Raw genomic sequence first — 20,632 nt, 5'->3', positions numbered from 1 at the left:
AGTTCTTTTACAAAAAATGTTAATCAACATAGAAAAATTTAAGAAGGCTGTCTGGGCAAACTCCAAGGCTTACTCTGAAAAAAAAAAAAAAAAAAAAGCCATTCCAGTAATGAAAGCCGACATCATGCTCTGTTGCACTGCCCAAGACATTCAAAGGGATGTAAAACATTATGTTTCCACCGATGTTTGGAGAGAGTAAATCATTACAAAGAAGGCGGACATTCCCAATACATGAAACCGTGCTGCGAGGATGACCACACTCGATGAAACACTCTTTTGATTCTTTTGGCTTTGGTTTCTTTTTGGCTTGATTCGTAGACCTCGCACTGATAATGCAGGTAAACATGACACGAGACGTTTTATTTGGGTTACAGAGTTAACTGCCACTTACAAGTGACAGCACTCTTTGTTGGGATTGTTCGCGTTCAGGGTCGTTTAGTTCAATATGGACGTTTAAAGCGATTCACACCCTTCAAACAATGCATCATATTTTTCTAGTTATTTTAACCACAGTTACTACATGTTTGTTTGATTAAATTAGTGAGCTGAATGGAAAAAAAATCCACATCTTAAGTGACTTTACTCGCTGGTGTAGACCAAAGCCCTTTTCGTATTTCCAGTTCAAGGCACAATACTTACATTTATGATTGAAACAGAGGTGTAATGGTGGGACTAAATTGTTCCAACACTGGGCCAGCATCAGATGTGGTAAGCGGGGCGCTACAGTCAGCATGGAGCAGATGTTGTAGAACGGCGCTGTGTGTGTACACGGCAGACCGTCGTGTATGTGGAGTCGCACTTGTGATTCATTAACGTGAAATAAGACTAGAGAAAACCATTATTACACGGCTGCAGTATTTAAGTACAAAGACATGGAGCACGACACTAAGCTCAGTTGGCATCCCTCACTCTTCCTTCCTTCATTTGCTGTAACTCTCCAGCTTTCCTATCCTAATAAAGTGGGAAAAAAACTGACGCAGACCTACATCATGGCGCTGTTGCACAATTGCAATCAAATTTCAGATGAGTCATTGTCAATCCCATATCTATTTGTTCAATAAGAAGCTATGGGCAGAAGCTGTAAGGCTCAGCAATGTACAGTGATTTCCAAAGTGAGATCTGTCATGCTTCCTTGGCCTGCAAAGCATGCCAAAGTCTTTTAGAGAACTAAACGTAAGGCTGAAAATGAATCTAAACACCAGACGTCACTATTAAAACAACAACAAGAAGATTTGACTAGTGGTATCCCGCCCTCAGCGTTACCTGTAAAACGGTCGGTAATGAAGTGAGCCACACTCACTTCTTTTGCCACATCCACCCAGTGAAAGTGTTTTTCTGCAGTCACCTCAATCAACACAAAATACTGATCAGGGCTGAACACTGAACATTAATAATGAGTGTCAGTCTCACAGCTGCACCCAAGACTGAGAAGATCTGTAGCACAAAACAAGCCCACACAAGTCAATGAAATTACTGCAGGACTGGAAGTATAAATCTTAAGGTTTTAATCTTCACTTTTAGGGAATAGTTTGTCTTTCTGTCTGTATATCTGTTTTCATAAAATAGCTGCTGTACAGTGTGGACATCCAAGATATAACAGGTTGAGTTGGGATTTTTTAAAGGCTTTTAAACATCCCAGGGGAAGATTTTCAACTGTTGGGTAAGTCTGTTTCCTCTTGTTTTCTGTATGCTAAGTTAGGCAGATGACTAGTGACTGCATGCTGTAATTTTAAAAGGACAGATTTGATAGTGGTATTAGTTGCTAATCCAACTTTCACTGCTGATAGTTAGACATTTGGGAAACACTAAAAGAGTATTTCCCAAGTGTCTAACTACTACTTTAAAGCAAAAGTTATTAAATATTCCACTTCAATAAAATGATGGGACGCTTATAGGAGACATATTTTAATTATAAAGGTGAATAGGATAGGCTTAAATATCCTAACGTCTTAATCCAAAGTGTGGACGTCGCTAGAAAAACTCAAATGTCCAGTCGTTGTTATTCTTTAGAAGCTCAGAAATAAAAAATGTAACATTAAATATAAATTCACTTGTTCCAAGTGTGCTCTGTACTTTTTACAAAGCCTTTATCATCGTTGGGCCTCATACAGGCAAAGTATAAAAGTCCTGTCAAACAACTGCAATGTTTGAAATTCACATCTTTCTTTGTGGGTTATTAAGGTTTAAACATGAGGGCTTTGTGGATGGAAATGCTTTTCTGTGTGTATTCTGTTCATGGGAACTTGTTTCCTTTCTGGTTTGATGATTCCTTGTGTTTTTACTCCCTCCACTTTCTAACAGGCTAAGCATTTACAAGTGTGCACCGTCGTTCACTGTGGCATCGATGTGTTTTAACAATCATATGCATGCCCAAACAATACTCTGTCCAAGGATTACTCAGTGTTTGCTTTGGAGAGTCTGTTTGTTTTTTTTTTTCTTTTTTTGTCCTTATATCCATGACTCCATATACCCGAGCTGTGTGTTGTCAGCCTTCTCTCTCTATGTTTCTGCCTGTTCACAGTCAGACTTGATGGCTCATCAAGTTGTCATGGCCTTCCAGCTTTTACAACATTCCTTTCTTTATGTCCCAAGAGGCATTTGTTTCCATCAGTGCTGTCTGACTGAGCTGTAAAATAAGCCCAGGAGTCAAGCAAAAGCTTTGAGGTGCGTTCAAGGCCAGGTACGTTGTTTTGACACTGGACAAGTTCTGCCCTCATCAGAGTGCGATGCCACTTTGGCCATAATGCCACTTTTAAGCGTCTGCCTTCCAGTGTAGTATTGTGTGTGTGTGTGTGTGTGTGTGTGTGTGTGTGTGTGTGTGTGTGTGTGTGTGTGTGAAAGAAAAGATAAAAAGCTTTGTGCGAAAGAAAAGGAGAAGCAAAATAAAGGAGGTTTTCTTAACCCAGCCTTGGTTTCACGTTCGACAGAGGAGCGATCATCTGCGTTGAGAGGAGGAGAGAGGGATGGTGACTCCAAGCCCAACAGACATGATAGATGTCTTTAATAACCTCTGGCTGCTTTTTTTAGTGCCCTCTAGGATTTGTTGTTAATAAGATCCAGGTCTTATTATGATGACCACCTCTTTCAACGTCTCCCACATCGGGCTGGGCGTCAGTCCAGACAGTCAAAATAAACACAAAGTCAAAAGCCCCCCTCTCTATGTGCTGATGTGGCACTTGTTGAAGGTGCCAGCATGTCTCAGTTCAGAGCAAGGAGTCAGAGGCTTTACAATAGTCAGCAGTGAGGAGAAAAAAAAAACCCATCCTGCTTGGCGATCACCTGTTGAATCATTGTGAATCTGCGGCTCAGAGCCCTGCAGGCCGCTGATCTAAAATCGGCACATTACAAAGTGGTTTGCAAAGCATGTTCAGGTAAATAGCATTTGATGGTTTTAATAAGCATTTCCATTAAGAAGAGGAAGGAGCAAGAAGAGCTCATTGGGAATACACATTCCCTGCGTGGGCTGCGAGGGCAATAAGGACCAACACCCATCAATGGCAGTGCTGAAAAAGAAAATGAGAACAATTTTATTGTACTCCCATTCCTGTTGAAAATAACAATCACAAACACTCAGTCCTTTAGTGTGTCTAAGTAGCTCCAAGCTCTATCACAAGCATATATTTGGTGAGGGCCATGTTTTATTAATTTGCAGATGAGCTCAGCTATTGATGGCGTTGGCCGCCCATGGGTTCAATTAGGATAATACAGGGAGAGGGGCAGATTATGGGCGGCTATTTAAGTGAGGGTATATCTCTTCCTGACAGTTATAGTCCAAATGCAACAAATTGCACCTTGGTGGCTCTGAGCGGCGCCATATCAGTCCTGCAGAGATGAAACATGCCTGTGTGGCAGGTCAGCCGTGTGGAGACGACACCAGGCTGTGTGAGCCATGCAGCCTGCTCTCCCTGAGCTAACAACACAGACTTGAGTGCAGCCCTTTCCCATTCAGCTAATAAGAGCCATTTAGACAACAGCGGTTTATATGGTGGTGCGCTGAGTGCATGCTCTACCCAGCCAAGCCTAAACAGTCCCACTTAGCACAACTCTCTCTCTAAACTATTGCACTTCTTCTCTCTGGCACTCTCTGGGTTGAAAGCCAGCGAGTGTTGACAGCTGAAGAGGGAAAACTGACCAATAACACGTGTTGTTTTACGAATGTCAGGCATTGTGAGTCGGAATTCTCAAAAGTAGGGTGCTATGACTTTTCAATGCATCAGTATCAAGTAGTCAGTCAATATATTGTAATTTATGATGATATTGTAAGAATATAGAATGGAAAGGGATCTCTTTTTTGGTGATTCTTTGTAAATTAACAATAAGTAGGCAATTTGGGCTATTAGAAGCATTTTGATTTCCAATTGTCATTCCAGTATAATTGTCCAAAGTATTTAGTTGGTTGGCTGAATGCAGGAAAATAGTTCTGTGAATCTACCTATCTACCTATCTATCTATTACATGGGTGTAAATATACCACCTTAAAAAGGCAGTATAAGGCAGTGTAAGAACTCTAAAAAGAGGTAGCTGTATTGACATTAGCAGCTAAAAACACTCTTAGATGGCGTATCCCATCTGCAGGTTGGCTGTAAACTGTGGCCACACACAGATGAGGAAGGCTTGGATCAAATTCCTTCATTGCTTACAGTTAGCTGAACTGAAAAAGATTGGCCGTGGTTTTTCACACAGCAGAACTGAAGTGTGAATGTGCATGCAAAACAGCAAAACAAATAAGGTGTGTTTCTGATACAGTATTGATAATACTAAGCTACTGCAGTGACTATTACACATGCTCTTTCTAACAGGCGACCATAAAAGGAGAGATGGTTGGTGCTATAGTAGCAACGAGACACTCAGCCTTTCTTTCTGTGATCTGGGTTGAACATTTATGATGATTGATCTGGGCCTTGACTGTAACTTCTCTGTGCAATGAAAAAGTCTACTGTACATTGTCTCTGGGGCACATTGTGTGAAATTGAATAGGGGGGCTGTAAAGTGGAACCAGAGACACTGACCTAAGCATGCCAAGTGTGTCCCTTATCTTCTACATTTCTGCTCAGTCCTTTTAAACCATTAAAACTCAAGGACAGCTCTATAGAGAGTGGTTACTCTCCTTTGTTTAGGGAAATGACGACTCTCTCTCAGTTACATTAGGGTAGCATGTTTAGGCTACAGTCAGTGAGATAACCCAGTCCTCCTCTCCACGCCCTGACAGTAAGAGTCGGGGAAAGAGTGAACACTCACAGGAGCAGCGTGGGCAGCCTCAGAGAGGCTGAGAGGAAGATCCTCCTCAGTTCTTGTTTTTTAACTCAAGGGCAGGTCGTTTCCCTCTGAGTGCTGCGCCCTCATAGCCATACATTGTGTAGTTTTATAACCTCTGTCTTCGACTTGACTCAGCTGGCTAGCTCTTCCAACGGAGCAAACCCGGAAAGTCATTCTGTACTCTTAACAAAATGCAGAATTTCGAAAAATATTACTGCATGAAATCCAGAGTTTGCATTAAAAAAAATACCCGTCTTAATTTCTGACCTGTGAAGTACTTTATCATTCTGACCCACTAACCTCTTCCTTCTCCTTGCTTGCCTGCCACGGCTATCCCCTATTCCCCGCTCCAGCCAGGAAGGGGCAATAGGGCACTGCTAATGTGCTTGGTGGGTCATTAATTCTTCGGATGGCCACGGGGGCAGCGTTGCAGACGAGCTTTGTTGTTTGATGTTGGGTGAATTGGTGGTGGGGAGGCAAAGCAGATGTTTGTGTTGGCTGGCGAGGGAAAGCAGTACACTTGATGCCAACCCAATCACCATCTCATGCTAGGCAGCAGCTGCCCAAATACCTTTCAGCCAAACTCTATAGCGACAACCACCATGGTGTATGGAGTATGGATACTTTAAGGACTAAATTGTGAAGTTTGCCTTTTTGTTCAAAGTCCAATTATTTATAGAGATTCAAACTAATTCACAACTCCGAAGGTGAACACTGATTCATATAAAACATACAGTCTGCTTGTCTGTATTCGTAATGTGCAGCTGATGTTCACAGCACTTTTTTTGCCTTTGAGAAAAGATTGGATTTAAAGAGGACACAGAGAAAAGGAGCCGGAGACTAACCCAGATTTTTTCGCTGGCCACTGTAAAAATATAACAATGTATGCGCATACATAGACCCCAGAACAAGGGCAGTTCATTTAACTCTCTCCTGCCTCTCCACTCAACTGATATGAGCCATTCATCACCACCCACCTCTCATATCTGTGTGCTGCAGAGAAAGGACAGTGTGAGTGTGAGTACGGGTGTGTGTGTCTGTGTGTGTGTGTGTCTGTGTGTGTGAGAAAACAGATTAAAGATAAATATCTTCTACGTAGCCCACACGTTTTGATCCCATTGTGGAAATCCTCCAGCATTTATTAGATTCAGACGGAGAGGAGTTTGTGTCCAGCTAACAGTCAGATTGTGCTGCCCTCTACTGCCCTTCTTATGAACATCTGGACACTGAACATCTGCTGAACCGAAAATAAACACTGCAAGCTTGAGGCCAACACTGTGCTTATATCTATTTACTAGTTGTCTGGTTTAAATTGTTTTTGTTATTTTCCCTGTTACTCACCAGCCATTCCTTCTTGATCTACATGTAATCCAGTGGCACGGCATGTTTTCAGTTTTGCTTCTGTAACCACATCTAAAAATGTAGTTTTGTTGAACAGCATGTGTAATAGCCTTCTCCAGTATACTCCTCGCTGACGCTGCCTTGTTCTAAATGTTAATCTCTTCTCTTTAGCTTGTACTTTACCAGAGCATTATTATTACATAAACATCCATAGCTTTAAAAAGCCCAATAAGATTCTTCAGAGGCATCTTAGAGTTCACATTTCCTGGTTAATTATTTCTTTAATGAGCATCAATGTTTCACTTAAAACAGAAACCTGAAATATCACTTGGAAAATATTTATCCAAAGCTGCTGCTTAATTGCATCCTCACCACCTTAATTACGCAGCGCTCGCCTCGCTCTGATGTGATGTTTTGGCTTCAAGATACAAAAGGCCGTTCAAAAAGGGCCATGCCCTAGATTAAAGATTTACTTCCCGCTCACTAATTGTCCCTCTCTGTATGATGCTGTACTTGCTTTATTTTTGGTAGCTGCCTTTAAAGATAACAAGAAGGCGGGAACGTGCGAGAAGAAAGAGCCATGTTGCCACGGCACTGGAAGATTTCTAATGCTGAATTATCATTGGCACATTCGTCACCTCTAACTTAGTGGGGGTGGAGCAAAGGTATCAAAGGAGGAACGTAATGAGGAGGACCCAGAGTAGACGGCAAGGTAACCGTGGTTACATGCGGTGCATTAATGTATGTAATCTGTTTCTGTCTGTGACAAGACAAGGACATGTAGCGTGCTAATTAAAGAAACCTTTCAGGGCTCCTCGCTTAGACACAGGTCATATCTCATTAATGATGGTCTCAGTGCATGGGGAGTCATTCATTACCGGCCATTTGGAGGCAAAAAAGGAGGATGTGGGGATGGAGGGAACTCCTCTTTGCATATACAGTACAACCATGGTAGCTAGGAGGTATTTCCTCAGAGGAAAACATAGCGGGCTGAATTAGATCTTTAACATGTTAAAGATAGTTAGAGAATTAAAAGAAAAAAAAAGGCTAATTGCAGAATTGAAATGTGCAGTTCACTTTTCAGTCCAGAGGGACAAGATGAAATATTGTATTAAAAAAGAGTGAAGACCGACCTTCTTCAAAAACAGTAATTTCTATTTATTAAATGAAAAAGTATTTACAGGAAAAACAAAATCAATGGCAGGTTCATGTCATGAAAATCACTCGATACAAAAAAATAAATCACCGAAGGAAAAAAAAACACATTGCTTTCATATTTGACACACCAGTCTGAAAAAAATAAAAAAAATAAAAGATGAAACGGCCGATCTCAGTCCTGAATGAGGGCTCTGCTGTGACACTGATCCTGCACGTGCAGCCTCATCCTCAGTGTTTGTACCTGGATGTTCAGTGCACGGGGACACATGGACAGCTTCCAATGAGTGGTAAGTGCAAAGGCAGAACGTTTGCCTGCAATTGGTAGCTCCAGTAGAATAAAATAAAAACAAATGACAAAAACCTTGGTCTTGGACTGAAAAAAAAAAAAAACTTTTCCTTACTCAAATCCATCGTGCAGTAGCCCTCTATATAACAAAAGGAAGATCGGTCAATCTAAGGGGTTTGAAAAGTGATGGACCTCATTGGGGGGTATGTGTAGTTTCCTCTTTGTGGCCACGAGAGGTTGGTTATTTTGTAAACTTGTCTGTTATTCAATTATCAAACTATTTCTTTAACTTCGACTAGTTTAGTTATGCATTTTAAATTCTTCCCCGATCACGCCGTTATTTAACTTTGTTCTGTCATGATTGATTGGGGCGTGAATCAAATTCACCTTGGAGAAAAGACACGACAGATGTCATGTCAAGGAAATAAGGATCTGAGGCTGCTTCCTGTCTGAGGTCAATGTGACAGAAACAGCATCACATCTGAAAGGGGAAGTCATGATATAGCTTCGTTCCTTTGGTTGATTAGAAGTAAGAGACGACTTTTTCTCATGTCACCAGCTCGTGTTGTCATTCGTTGATCATGAGAGGAACGTTTGGGTTGTTTTAAGGTTACACACACACACAAAAAAAAAAGAGATTCTGAGTAGACTCCATGTTTGAGAGGATTTTAAATATAGAATTGTTAGCTAAAAGCAACACTGATGCATAGGTCAGGTCACACAATCAATCGACTATGTGGGTGTTTTAAATTGTAACCAGTAGCAGGAACAATAAACAACCTCACTGCCTGTTAAACACGGGATCAATGACCCCAGTTTCTAAATAAGCAAACCTGTTCCAAAATCTATTCAACTTTTGTGTAGGTCTATTAAAAAAAATTGCGATCCACGCTAAAACCAAATCTACAGCCTCACCCTCCACTACAAATGGGCTAAAAAAAAAAAAAAAGTCTATTGTAAAGATTTTCAAACACTCTTCACTAACGGGAAACAGGAAAGAAGTCGTGTTCGCGCTCATGGCTTCTACGTGTCCCGAAAGAAGGAGTCCCTGTCTGAGAGTGAAAGCAAACGAGCAGTCAAAGACGAGTGCAAATCCTCCCTGAGACAGAGTCCATGTACTGACACACAGACATCAGATTCAGCATCATAGTCCAAGTACCCTACTAGGAGACTAAACGAGTCACACTGACCATCCTAGACATGCATTTGGTGCATGACCAGCAGCTGCAGTAGCACTGTTTTCAAGACAACATTTAAGACAAAAACACAGGGATTCAACAGTCAGCCGGTCACAGAGCGGCTCGAAGAGCAGTGTGTGAAGCAGACTGGTCGAACACCAAGTGGATCACAAAAAACGTTGACGTTGATCACACATTTATTATTGCTAAAACGGTTATCATTTGGATTTCTTTGAACGATGAACCCCCTGGAGATACCTGACCAGGAGCTGGCCTCCATCCACAGCTATGCCGAGCTGTGAGAGATCATCGTAAGTGGAGATGGATGGGAAGAGCTGAGTGAAGTGAATCAGCGTGTGATGCTGCGAAGCGGCTCCTCTGGTGGGCAAAAAAAGGGAGACTGAAAGAGTTGTCATGTGTCTCTGACGTGACCTCTGCTCTGCAGGCTCTGGAAGTGGGCGTGCCTTAGGATGCGGTTGATCTGTTGGTAGGACACCGGGTTTGTGGAGCCGGACAGTTCTGAGGGGTCGTTGGCGCTGAGGGGACTGCACGGGCCAACAGCGCAGCGACTGCTGCAGCTCCCAGCCGCATGTTCAGGACTGCTTATGCTGCTGCTGCTCTCACTGTTGGAGGACTGAAATGCAGACATGTAAGCAGTGAGCTAGCCAGACACGACCATCACTGTTATGTGACGTGAAACTCAAAACTTTGCTAAAGAGCATGCTAGCTTTATGAGGTATCTGCACCAAAACAAGCTTCCCAACTGGGACTGGGAATTTGGATTCATCCCATATCCTCTCATGGTTTGTTTCTTCCGCTGTAAATCTACAAAAATGTTCCCCCTAAGGGTTCAAAGTTCAAACTCTTGCGCACCTGTATACAAGGCATGAGAGCAGAACAGAATTAGCTGAGGGATTTTGCAACAGTCGATGATCATTTTCGTCTGAAATACAAAGTCGGATCTATTTAGTCAGTCAGTAGTTGGACTTGAAATGAAAAATGTTCTCCAAAGGTATCTACGTGCTAAAGTAAACTACTTTGGCAACTGTGATAAGTATTCACATCGGCATGCGAGGGTGGATGTGTGATTTTAACAGATACGTTAAGTGTTGCCACACCAGTCGTAGGATGTAACTTTTTTCAATTTCTCACATATAACATCTTACAGCAGTATCAGTGTTCACTAATCACTAGTTTCTTTTTGTGTGATCAGATGAGGCATGTAAGAGTGTTTTATGACTGGACATCTGAAATTAAAACCAATCTGTAAGAACTACAGTATGACTGAAAAGTAATGTGATCCCAGTTGCGAATGCATTTACACAAACTGTCTTTCTGAAAATCTGTTAAAAGAGTTTCTGCAGAAGAGTGCCGTTCCCTTTGACATGTTTGTTTGTACCTCAGAGTCCCAGGCGTCCCGGCCTGGCTCAGGAGACAGAGGGTGACCTCTGCTCTGCCTTTTGGCTTGTGGCACCAGGTGGCCCGTCTCCTCATCACCGCGCTGCCGTTTCCTGTTCGGGTGCAAACATCCACAGATATTTAAAAAAAAAACTCACACTGAAATACTTCATCTGCCCCATACTGTATGTAAATCACGCATAGATGCCACCCTAATTTGAGCACCTGTTATTTGCCTTTGTTTAATCTAACAATGGTTTTATCTTACGTCAGTACTCAACATTTAAATGGCTGCTGCAGGCGGTCAACAAAGGCCAGTCACGTCGCTGAATCACACCCCGCTATATAAAACATCACATATTGCAGGCCTTGCTTACCTGCTTTCAGTCAACATATGATGACAATGACTCGATCTCGATGGATGTATGTTGTGTTTGTTGAACCAAACTGGAGGTCCCAAGTGCTTGATCTTCACGACTTGTCAAAGTTGATCCTCTTCTGTCACTCGATGGCCTATCACCGAGTTAGCAAACCTGCAACGCTTACTAGCTCATCATGCTGATACCCATGTCCATCCAGGCAATGCTAACATAATAACCTGATATAATTAGTAACAGTGGCAGTTTATGTAATTGGCTTTTAGACTGCTTACAGACTGGGCGTCGACGAGCTAGCGTTAAGCTGGCTATCAGTTACTGAACAGGCTATTCTCAAACGCTTTGACGTAATTTACAAGCTAACGTCACCGCCAGCTAACCTTTCGGCTTAATTATTTTAACGATTTGTCAACAGAACAAAACACATATCAAGCTTAGTTTCTCTGACATAAATAATCTGACAGCCACCGTGTCAGGCGCTGAGCGAAAATACACTTGTTTGGTTTATCCTAGCTAGCTTTGTCAGTAAAAAAGCTTCAACCACAGCTAACAACCGCGGCTGTTATGTTTACATGGCTCTGCGCCTGCGCGAAGACCTCCGACGGTGCTTTTAATGACTTTCGGAAAAGATATAGACATTTGTGCTTGTTAGAGATTTTTCAGTAGACAACTTTTATGTTGGACTTTATTTGCAACTCATAGATAGTCGTCATTTTCATGGTGACCGATGTTAATGACAAAAGTGATAATCTTTTTTATGAAGGCTCCATCAAGTCTGTTGTATACATGTAGACTATTGCCGGTTCGACATAAAAAAAGCTAAAATGTACGAGTAAGACCTAAAGGCAACATACGTAACAGCACAGACGCAGATTTTATGGAATAAAAAACAGTTTTAGTAACTCATTTGTTGGATGATTTGTTCATCAACATTACCTTTATTTAGTAGTTTGTGTTTTAAAACATTTATTTTCTCCTAATGGGCAAACATTGCCTCTTAATTATTAGTTTAATTACACCAAAAGACGTCGCTGTTTGCAATGCGTTTATTCGTAATAGTTTAAGTAGGCCTAGTATTGATCCAAGGATTTAAAATAACTAACATAGCCTCCAAAATAACATATTTATGTTTACCAGTAATGGCTGCAGGTCTCGTCATTAAAAAACGATTGTAGCAATTTAATACCAACGTATAACACCATATCCAGGACCATGCGTTAAATAGCCTATATGTTATACAGGAGATAAAAAGCTACAGGCCTACATGAAACGTCCAATCCGACCGAATTGTTGACATTTTCAACCCGGAAGTTACACCCTGTAGTGCAGCATTTCCAGCCAGCCAATAGTGGAAAAAAAAAGAAAAACGCCTCCGCCAATGAGTCAAGCGAAGGAAGGAGGTGAGATTAACAGGGATTCTTAGCAGCAGCGGTCCTGTTGGGATAAAGGGAAACAACAGCAATGGGCAGCACCGACTCCAAACTGAACTTCAGGAAAGCAGTGATTCAGCTGACAACCAAAACACAGGTATGTATTTATTCGGGTTATTATGGGAGAAAGATGGTGATGACAACGAGCGCACTGGAGAGCATCCCCGAGATATGTGATTACGTGTATGATGTGGAAGAAGGAAAACAATCCGTTATTTGTTGCATTGGGCATACAACAATACAAATGCATTCATTTTGTATGATCGACATGTTCAAGGTAGATTTCAAATGACTGCATGCACCGTATGGCTGTATATCGTGTTTGTCATTTAAACTGATGGATTAAATGATGACGGATTTCGTAATACAGATTACCAAAAACCTTTAATCAACTGCATTTGGTATTAGTTCTGACGACAAGAAAAAATAACGGCGTTGTTAAATCAAAAGCTGATGACGTAGGTCTGAAAATGACCACATTTGCAGATGCGGCAGGTGCACTGTGCTGAGATCATTGTGCTAGATAATGCTTATTCACCGATACTAGTAGTAGAGCTTGTGTTTACATTGCCATTAGAGCATGCGGGGTTGCTGGAGGATTAAACAATCACGGATATAGTATGATGTATGGTGTAAAATGACTTTTTAACGCACTGCAAGATCAATAAGGCAATTGTATCTGAAGTTCCACGAATGTAAAATGCTCCATTTGGCTCAGATGGAAGATAAATGACAAGAAAACATGTTTTCTCCAGCCAGTGGAAGCCACAGACGATGCCTTCTGGGACCAGTTCTGGGCAGACACCACCACCACGGTCCAGGATGTTTTTGCACTGGTGCCAGCTGCAGAGATAAGAGCTGTTAGAGAGGAGTCTCCCTCAAATTTAGCAACCCTCTGCTATAAGGTACACACTGTTTGAACTGTCGATGCATAATTGATGCAAAACATGTTGATAAGATTTTACATGGGGATGTCACTTATTTTTTAGGCTGCATTTGGAAGAAATGTTTAAAAATACTGCATGGGTTAGACTTTTGATTGTCAACTAAAGCCCAGCACAAGTGTCAGTCTGTTATTAGCATGGCACTGCTCTATGCTTTCAGATGAGGGAAGAAGTGAGTCAACACCCACTCCTTTCCCTTCGCTACCCCTTCTCTTGGTCCCGGCTTCCGTTTGAAGCTGCCTATCAGAAACAAAGCAGACATGCTGTGTACTTACGGCATAATCAAATAAAGAGGGAGAGACAAGAGCCCTTTAAGCTGAGCAGATTCAGAGGGGGGAGACCTATTTTAGACAGAGTAAATCAAGTACAGTTCTCTGGTTCTCATTGTCAAAATATACTGATTACTAATAGAACAATGAGGAGTACATTTCAAGTAGAAACAGTGATTACTATTGGATTTTCATTTTCCAGAACTTTTACTGTCTAGTCATAATTAAAATGGAACAATAAGTGTTTCAAAGATGTTTGTCTTATTCCTAATTCAATGACTGAGAAAAAAATGGTAAGAATACAGAACTGCTTTAGCAACAGACTGGGCTATTAAAATGTCAAAAAATAACGAAGATTTTGAGAGTGAATTAAAATGATCACACAGTGTGATTGCCTCACTCTTATGTACTTCCAAATCCGGCTTTTTTGTCTCCCTATAGGCTGTCGAGAAGCTTGTACAGGGTGCAGAGTCCGGTTGCCCAACCGAGAGGGAGAAGCTGGTGATCCTTAATAGCACTCGTATCCTCACCCGCATCCTTCCTTACATCTTTGAGGACCAGGACTGGAGGGGGTTCTTCTGGTCCACGGTGCCCGGAGCTGGCCGGGCTGGGGTGAGTTTTGGAACGGGAAATAAAAAAGCAATAAGACGGAGCCACATAAAACAGCAATGAACGCTTCATGTATTTCATCATGATCCATCTATTCCAGACAGATGAGCTGGACGATGACGATGGAGCTCGACCGTTGGCTGAGTCGCTGCTTCTGTCAATCGCTGACCTGTTCTTCTGCCCTGACTTCACAGTGCACAGTCATAAGAGAGGCCCTGTGAGTAACCTCTGTCCCATTAATCTGCAACTGTCACCTGAATGAACAATTTCAAAGGAACAATCTGGTTGCTGAGAACTGACTTGCTGACAGTTTAAATGATGCTTTGAGATTTGTTTTATTGTGTTTTGTGCCTTGAATTTTATTTTAGATGTGACATTTTTTTTAAATGTGAAACTTTGATGTTTTTTATGCGGCCTTCTTGGCCAGGACAAACTTAGACCAGAGATTATTTTTTTTATCTCAATGGGAATTTTCCTGGTAAAATAAAAGGTTTATAAAAATAAAATAATATATGACCACACAGCACAAAGGATAACTGCTCACACAGCTGAAAAGTACTGACATTTTTATGGTTGTTTTTAGGGCATTTTTTAAGGACATGGTTTCCTTCTTCCTGGTCTAAAGTTGCCAAACTTACCTGTCAAGTTTTTTTTCTGAAAGAACATAATATGAGATCATGATTGATGACACTGTCAGCCTTACCAGGAAGAATTCCTTGTCTCCCATGAGCTAGAAAGGAATGCTGCATGTCAGCATCTAACTTTTCAGCTCCCAGGAAGTGTTCTGCACTGGTTTTAACTTCTAATTTTCATCTTTAAGCCCATATATCATCATAAGTCCTTCCAAAGGAACATTCAGAAAATGTAATAAAGGTATTATCTGCTGATAATTGACACTCAAAGTACAGTATTATTAACAATTAAGTTTAAAAAAAAAAAAAGAAAATAAAGAGAGAGAGAGATGCAGAAAAATGATGAACAAACCGACCAACAGAGCAACAACAACAGCTAATACCGATTTAAAGCTACAGTGCCAATAATAATGAGGAAATAACAGGTGTAATATGAGCAATAACAGCAAGTAGCAGGAAGTATTGATAATAGACAGATCAGCATTAAAACTTATGATAATAATAGAGGTATGACAAATAAAAGTGGTCATATCTATCTAAAACATGTTGAGAAATCTTATTTTTGTACTTGAAATATTTTAGAAAATTATTATTGAATGTTTTTGTGGATACTTCCAGGACTCAGTGGAGAACATGCAGTCTATAGACAGCTGTGAGTACATCTGGGAGGCAGGTGTAGGCTTTGCACAGTCTCCACCTCTAAACTACATCCATGATCTGAATAGGTGAGTCAGCCTCACTCTTCAAGATCTGCATCTTAAACAATACTTTCTGTGATTGTTTTTTTTTTTTTTTACATTGGACTTACTCTTCTGTCAATTTACCACTCCGTCTTCTTCTTCTATTTCTCCTTCTCACACTGGTGCTCTGCAGGACAGAGTTGCTCAGGTTGTTACTAACCTGCTTCTCTGAGGCCATGTACCTGCCGCCAACAACGGACACAGGCGTCCTCAACCCTTGGGTGACGTTCTTCTGCTCCACAGAGAATAGGTAATGTGTAAATGTGGACACACCCATTAATGTATTGTCAAAACACATACCAGTTTAGGTGTAAACATCAGTGAGGGAGTGATTCTTTCACAAACAAATCTGCTACCTGCTATCTTATCGTTTTCATCTCAGAGGGAGTTTGCTCAGTTGTCATGGAGATGGTTCATGGCTTAGTTGTTAGTGAGCTAAAGCATGTAGGTGGACCTTATTTTTCTTCTTTTTGTTAAACTACAATGTCCAGAGTCAATAATTCTCTTCCATTTTTGCATTTGATTCCTCCTTGTGTATTCCAACTCTGATTTCTATATTTAAGTGCTTCAATAGCTGCATACAAGGATTACAAAAATCTTCTTTGCCTGAATGTAATACAAGAGTTGAAAAGGCGACAGTTGACACACGTGCAGATGATGAGCTAACATTGTCTTCATGTCTTTGTCTCTAGACATGCTCTGCCTCTGTTTACCTCCCTGCTCAATGTGGTGTGTGCCTATGATCCAGTGGGCTACGGCATCCCGTACAACCACCTGCTCTTCGCAGACTACAGGGAGCAGCTGGTGGAGCAGGCTGTGCAGATCCTCATTGTGACGCTGGAGCATGACGGAGGGGTTCCCAACCGCCCTCCATCCCCGTCCAGCATGGAGGAACAAGAGGTACAACACAAGGATCTTTTTGTATATTGATCTTAGAGAACGTTTTTAGTGCCACTCACAGAAAGGTTTCCATCTTTGTGCAGTCTACAGGCCCTGAAAACCTATTTGTGAATTACTTGTCAAGGATTCACAGGGAGGAGGTAATCTTATTATTTCCATTAAACGCATGAGGATCTTCACGATCGGATGTCCAAAGCCTGACTTCATCTCTTCCTCTCCAGGACTTTGACTTCATATTGAAAGGCCTCGCTCGTCTGCTGACCAACCCTCTGACCCAGACCTACCTGCCCCACTCTACCAAGAAGATCCAGTTCCACCAAGAGCTGTTGGTGCTCTTCTGGAAGCTCTGTGACTTCAATAAGGTTGGAATGAAGGACTAAAAGGCAGAGTGTGGATTTAAGAGTGTGTGCTATTAATCAACAAAATCCTACTCGTGTTCCCTTGACAGAAGTTCCTGTTTTTTGTCCTGAAAAGTAGCGATGTGCTCGACATTCTGGTTCCTATACTCTTCTACCTGAATGATGCCAGAGCAGATCAGTGTGAGTCTCACACCTGTTTCGTTAGCTTCCTTGCACTAAATAGGCTTCCTTGAGGCTTATGCATTCTTGACTGATGGCGTGTTATATCCTTGGTTGCAGCCCGAGTGGGACTCATGCACATTGGCGTGTTTATTTTGCTGCTGCTGAGCGGCGAGAGGAACTTTGGCGTCCGTTTGAATAAACCCTACTCCGTCCATGTGCCCATGGACATCCCTGTGTTCACAGGCACTCATGCTGACCTGCTTATAGTGGTGAGATCTCCCCCACATGATGTTATTTGAAAAGTCCTGTATTGCTTCCTAGCATATAATTCTCATAGCAGTCACTTGTATTTGTTTCGCAGGTCTTTCACAAGATTGTCACCACAGGCCACCAGCGACTGCAGCCACTGTTTGACTGCCTGCTCACAATCATTGTAAATGGTGAATATCTTTATGCTACCTGCCTGTCTGTATCTTATGTCTAATATGTTTTCTCTTTAAAAAATACTGTATATGCCACCTAATCAAAGCACAATTCCATTTCTTCTAAATATATCCTCTACCTCTGCAGTATCTCCATATTTAAAGAGCCTCTCCATGGTGGCAGCCAATAAACTGCTCCACCTGCTGGAAGCCTTCTCCACCAGCTGGTTCCTGTTCTCTGCAGCCCAGAATCATCACCTTGTATTTTTCCTTCTTGAGGCATTCAACAATATTATCCAGTACCAGTTTGATGGTAAGGCACAGCTGATTTTTAACAGAGTAAATCAGAAAGCTTTCTCTACGTGTGTTGATGTTCAAGGTGTACCAACTGAATCTGCTTCTATTTCTCTCCCTTCAAGGAAACTGCAACTTAGTGTACGCCATCATCCGCAAACGCAACGTTTTCCACCAGTTGGCAAATCTGCCGTCTGATCCGGCTTCCATACAAAAGGCCTTACAGAGAAAGAGGAAATCCCCAGATGTGATTTCGCGCACCAGCTCCCAGGAGACCGTGTCCATGGAGGGTTCTCACCCTGCTGTGCCGGCAGAGCCTGGCACACTGAAGACCAGTCTGGTCGCTATACCAGGTACTGACTTCGGCATATCTGCCATGTGGAGGTTACTGATTGAATGTCTAACTGGCTCACTTGTCACCTTACTGTACTCTTTTTCTCTACAATTCTCCGTTGGCATATTTGTTTTTTAATTATATTGGAATATGAAATGGGTTGAAAATGGAAGTGAACCAATAGATGTTTTTGAGAAAGTCTGTTGTAAAGATATCCCATTAAAATCCCACTTCATAGTATTTTAAAGGATAAGGTTAAAGAAATGGACTTACTAACATACATATTTCTATTTGCATTTTTTCTACATAAGGCAGAAATAGATTTGCGTAAGAATGTCTTTTTTAAAGTCTGGTCAAGACTATATCCTGGAATATTTCTCCTAAATATGGTATTTTTACGTTTTCAGCCATAGACAAACTGACTGAGAAGTCCCAAGTATCAGAAGATGGCACCATGGTGTCAGTTCCAAAGACAGACTCCCTACAGGCAGCCCAGCCGGACCAAAGTGCAGCTGCTGGGACCAGTGACACAGAGTCAAACTCAGGCAGAGACAATGAAGTGAGTGTCCGTGTCAGGGTGTGTGCAGGTTTTTTTTTTTTATATGCATGTTTTTAAATCTATTTCTTGACATTCTCAGGATGTTTTCTACACTGAAGCAGAAATGGAGAGAAGACGTTTGTCAAGTGCGTCTTCAACATCGTTTTGGGCTCCCACACCAGAATGGGTCAGCAACTTCTTTTACCCTGAGTTAGTCCTACAGCTTTCAAACACATGACACATATGGGACGACCTTTTAGCTGATTTTGATTCTCTATTTTTGTCCCAGGTCCACTCCTGGAAGTGTAAACTCCCCCTGCAGACTATCATGCGACTTCTGCAAGTGCTAGTTCCCCAGGTGGAGAAGATCTGCATCGACAAGTATGGAAACATGCCTGATCCCATTTTTGTCTGCATGTAAAAATGGTTAATGGACTTGAGGTTGTATAGTGCTTTTCTAGTCCTGTTACTACTCAAAGCGTTTTTACATCGCAGGTCACACCTTTACCTTCACACACTGGCGGCAAAGGTTGCTATTTAAAGTGACATATTATACATTACCAACAAAGCAGTGGGAGGGTTAAGAGGGGACCAACTACCAACTGAGCCACGGATGTGAAATATTCAGATTGTTTTTTTTTTTCTCTAAATACGTTTTGTTTCTCCACAGGGGTCTGACAGATGAATCAGAGATCCTGAAGTTTCTCCAGCATGGCACATTAGTTGGCCTGCTGCCAGTCCCTCACCCTATCCTCATCAGAAAGTATCAAGCCAACGCGGGCACTGCCATGTGGTTTCGTACCTACATGTGGGGTGTTGTGTACTTGCGGTGAGTGAGTCATAAAAGTGGAGTACTTTGCACACAGCTGTCTTTCCAAACTACCAAAGACTAACCTCTTTTTTTTCTGGTTGTCTAGTAATGTGGACCCTCCTATCTGGTACGACACTGACGTCCGCCTTTTCGAGATTCAGAGGATGTAAGGCGAAGACTGAAACCAAGATTGTTCAACTCCAAAGTTCCTCTTCTCTTCAGTATCTGCTGGGTTTTCCAGGAAATTTCACTGTGTTTGACTTGCCTCCGTTATCACCTTTGAATTATAGAAAAAAATGAGATAAGATGGAAGATGATTGAATTATTAACACTGTCCATACACAACTGTTTGTACATTTCTTTTCACCTCAAGACCGTAGAATGTCCGTTGATGCACTGAGATGAGCATCTCTTGAAGGCTGAGGCTCTCGTTTTGGCCGCAAACAAGAGAAATATTGTTCAACCTATCAGAGGGAATAATCAAAGATGATGTGATGCTTTCTAGCAGAGGCTTGTGACATATCTTGGACGGCACATTTTTGGTGTTTCACATTAGTCGTATACTTGCCATGCTTTAAAGTGAACTTGCACTCTTTCTGAGTCGTCTGTTATTATGGTTGTAGTTTGTAGCGATGTAACTCTACTGGATTTTGGAGACAATAATACAGATTGTATGTTTTTATGTATCAGGCCAGGTGAACGTTTTGTCCTGACTGGCTTTGCTTTCGATGCTAAATGTTAAAGTGTATTTTCCTTAAATTATCCTGAAAAATATATTATGCATCTGTGAATTCTGTTTGTCAAGTTACTGAAATGTACTCCTTAACACTTTCATGAATTATAAAGAGAAAAGGCCACTAGTTATTTTAAGCACAACCACAAGTCTGAAAGACACAAATGCAGAAGCAGGCCTTAATAACATGCATAATATATGGAAAGATGGTAGATCTGCCTCAAACGATGGCTCCCACACTTCATACAATCCAGTCCAACATGGACTCAAACATTTTGCTTCTAACCAAACCCCATAGCGGACCTACCAGGCCCCTATTTGTAAACAACGGAGAGCTAAAGATTAAAGAAGTAACAGTCAAATTAAACCAACACAATCATTTGAAATAGCCTTTATAATGGCTTAATACTTTCCAATCTAAAGCCGAGCCAAAATATGCTGTGCTGAGTAAAAGCTGTCAT

General features: G+C 41.6%; 2 protein-coding genes across 2 annotated transcripts; one reads left to right on the top strand and one right to left on the bottom strand.

Moving 5' to 3' along the window:
* Positions 1 to 9,398: 9,398 nt before the first annotated feature.
* LOC306837623 (protein VCF1) lies at positions 9,399 to 11,568 on the bottom strand. Its single transcript, XM_079365364.1, has 3 exons — positions 10,995 to 11,568; positions 10,619 to 10,730; positions 9,399 to 9,853 (listed from the first exon to the last, which is right to left on the bottom strand). The coding sequence occupies exons 1-3, from the start codon at positions 11,009 to 11,011 to the stop codon at positions 9,632 to 9,634; spliced, it is 351 nt and encodes a 116-aa protein (XP_079221490.1). The 5' UTR covers positions 11,012 to 11,568; the 3' UTR covers positions 9,399 to 9,631.
* A 126-nt stretch (positions 11,569 to 11,694) lies between these two features.
* hid1a (HID1 domain containing a) lies at positions 11,695 to 20,229 on the top strand. The gene is made up of 19 exons (XM_079365362.1): positions 11,695 to 12,521; positions 13,180 to 13,329; positions 14,079 to 14,249; positions 14,347 to 14,463; positions 15,497 to 15,603; positions 15,752 to 15,868; positions 16,311 to 16,518; positions 16,602 to 16,658; positions 16,740 to 16,880; positions 16,967 to 17,057; positions 17,157 to 17,308; positions 17,401 to 17,479; positions 17,610 to 17,774; positions 17,881 to 18,108; positions 18,497 to 18,648; positions 18,728 to 18,814; positions 18,917 to 19,008; positions 19,298 to 19,456; positions 19,545 to 20,229. The coding sequence occupies exons 1-19, from the start codon at positions 12,456 to 12,458 to the stop codon at positions 19,606 to 19,608; spliced, it is 2,403 nt and encodes an 800-aa protein (XP_079221488.1). The 5' UTR covers positions 11,695 to 12,455; the 3' UTR covers positions 19,609 to 20,229.
* The last annotated feature ends 403 nt before the right edge of the window (positions 20,230 to 20,632 follow it).

The sequence above is a fragment of the Symphodus melops genome, assembly GCF_947650265.1.
Source record: "Symphodus melops genome assembly, chromosome: 17".
NCBI lineage: Eukaryota > Metazoa > Chordata > Actinopteri > Labriformes > Labridae > Symphodus > Symphodus melops.
The sequence above is the reverse complement of the archived record's forward strand: the minus strand, read 5'-3'. Positions and strand labels throughout refer to the sequence as shown.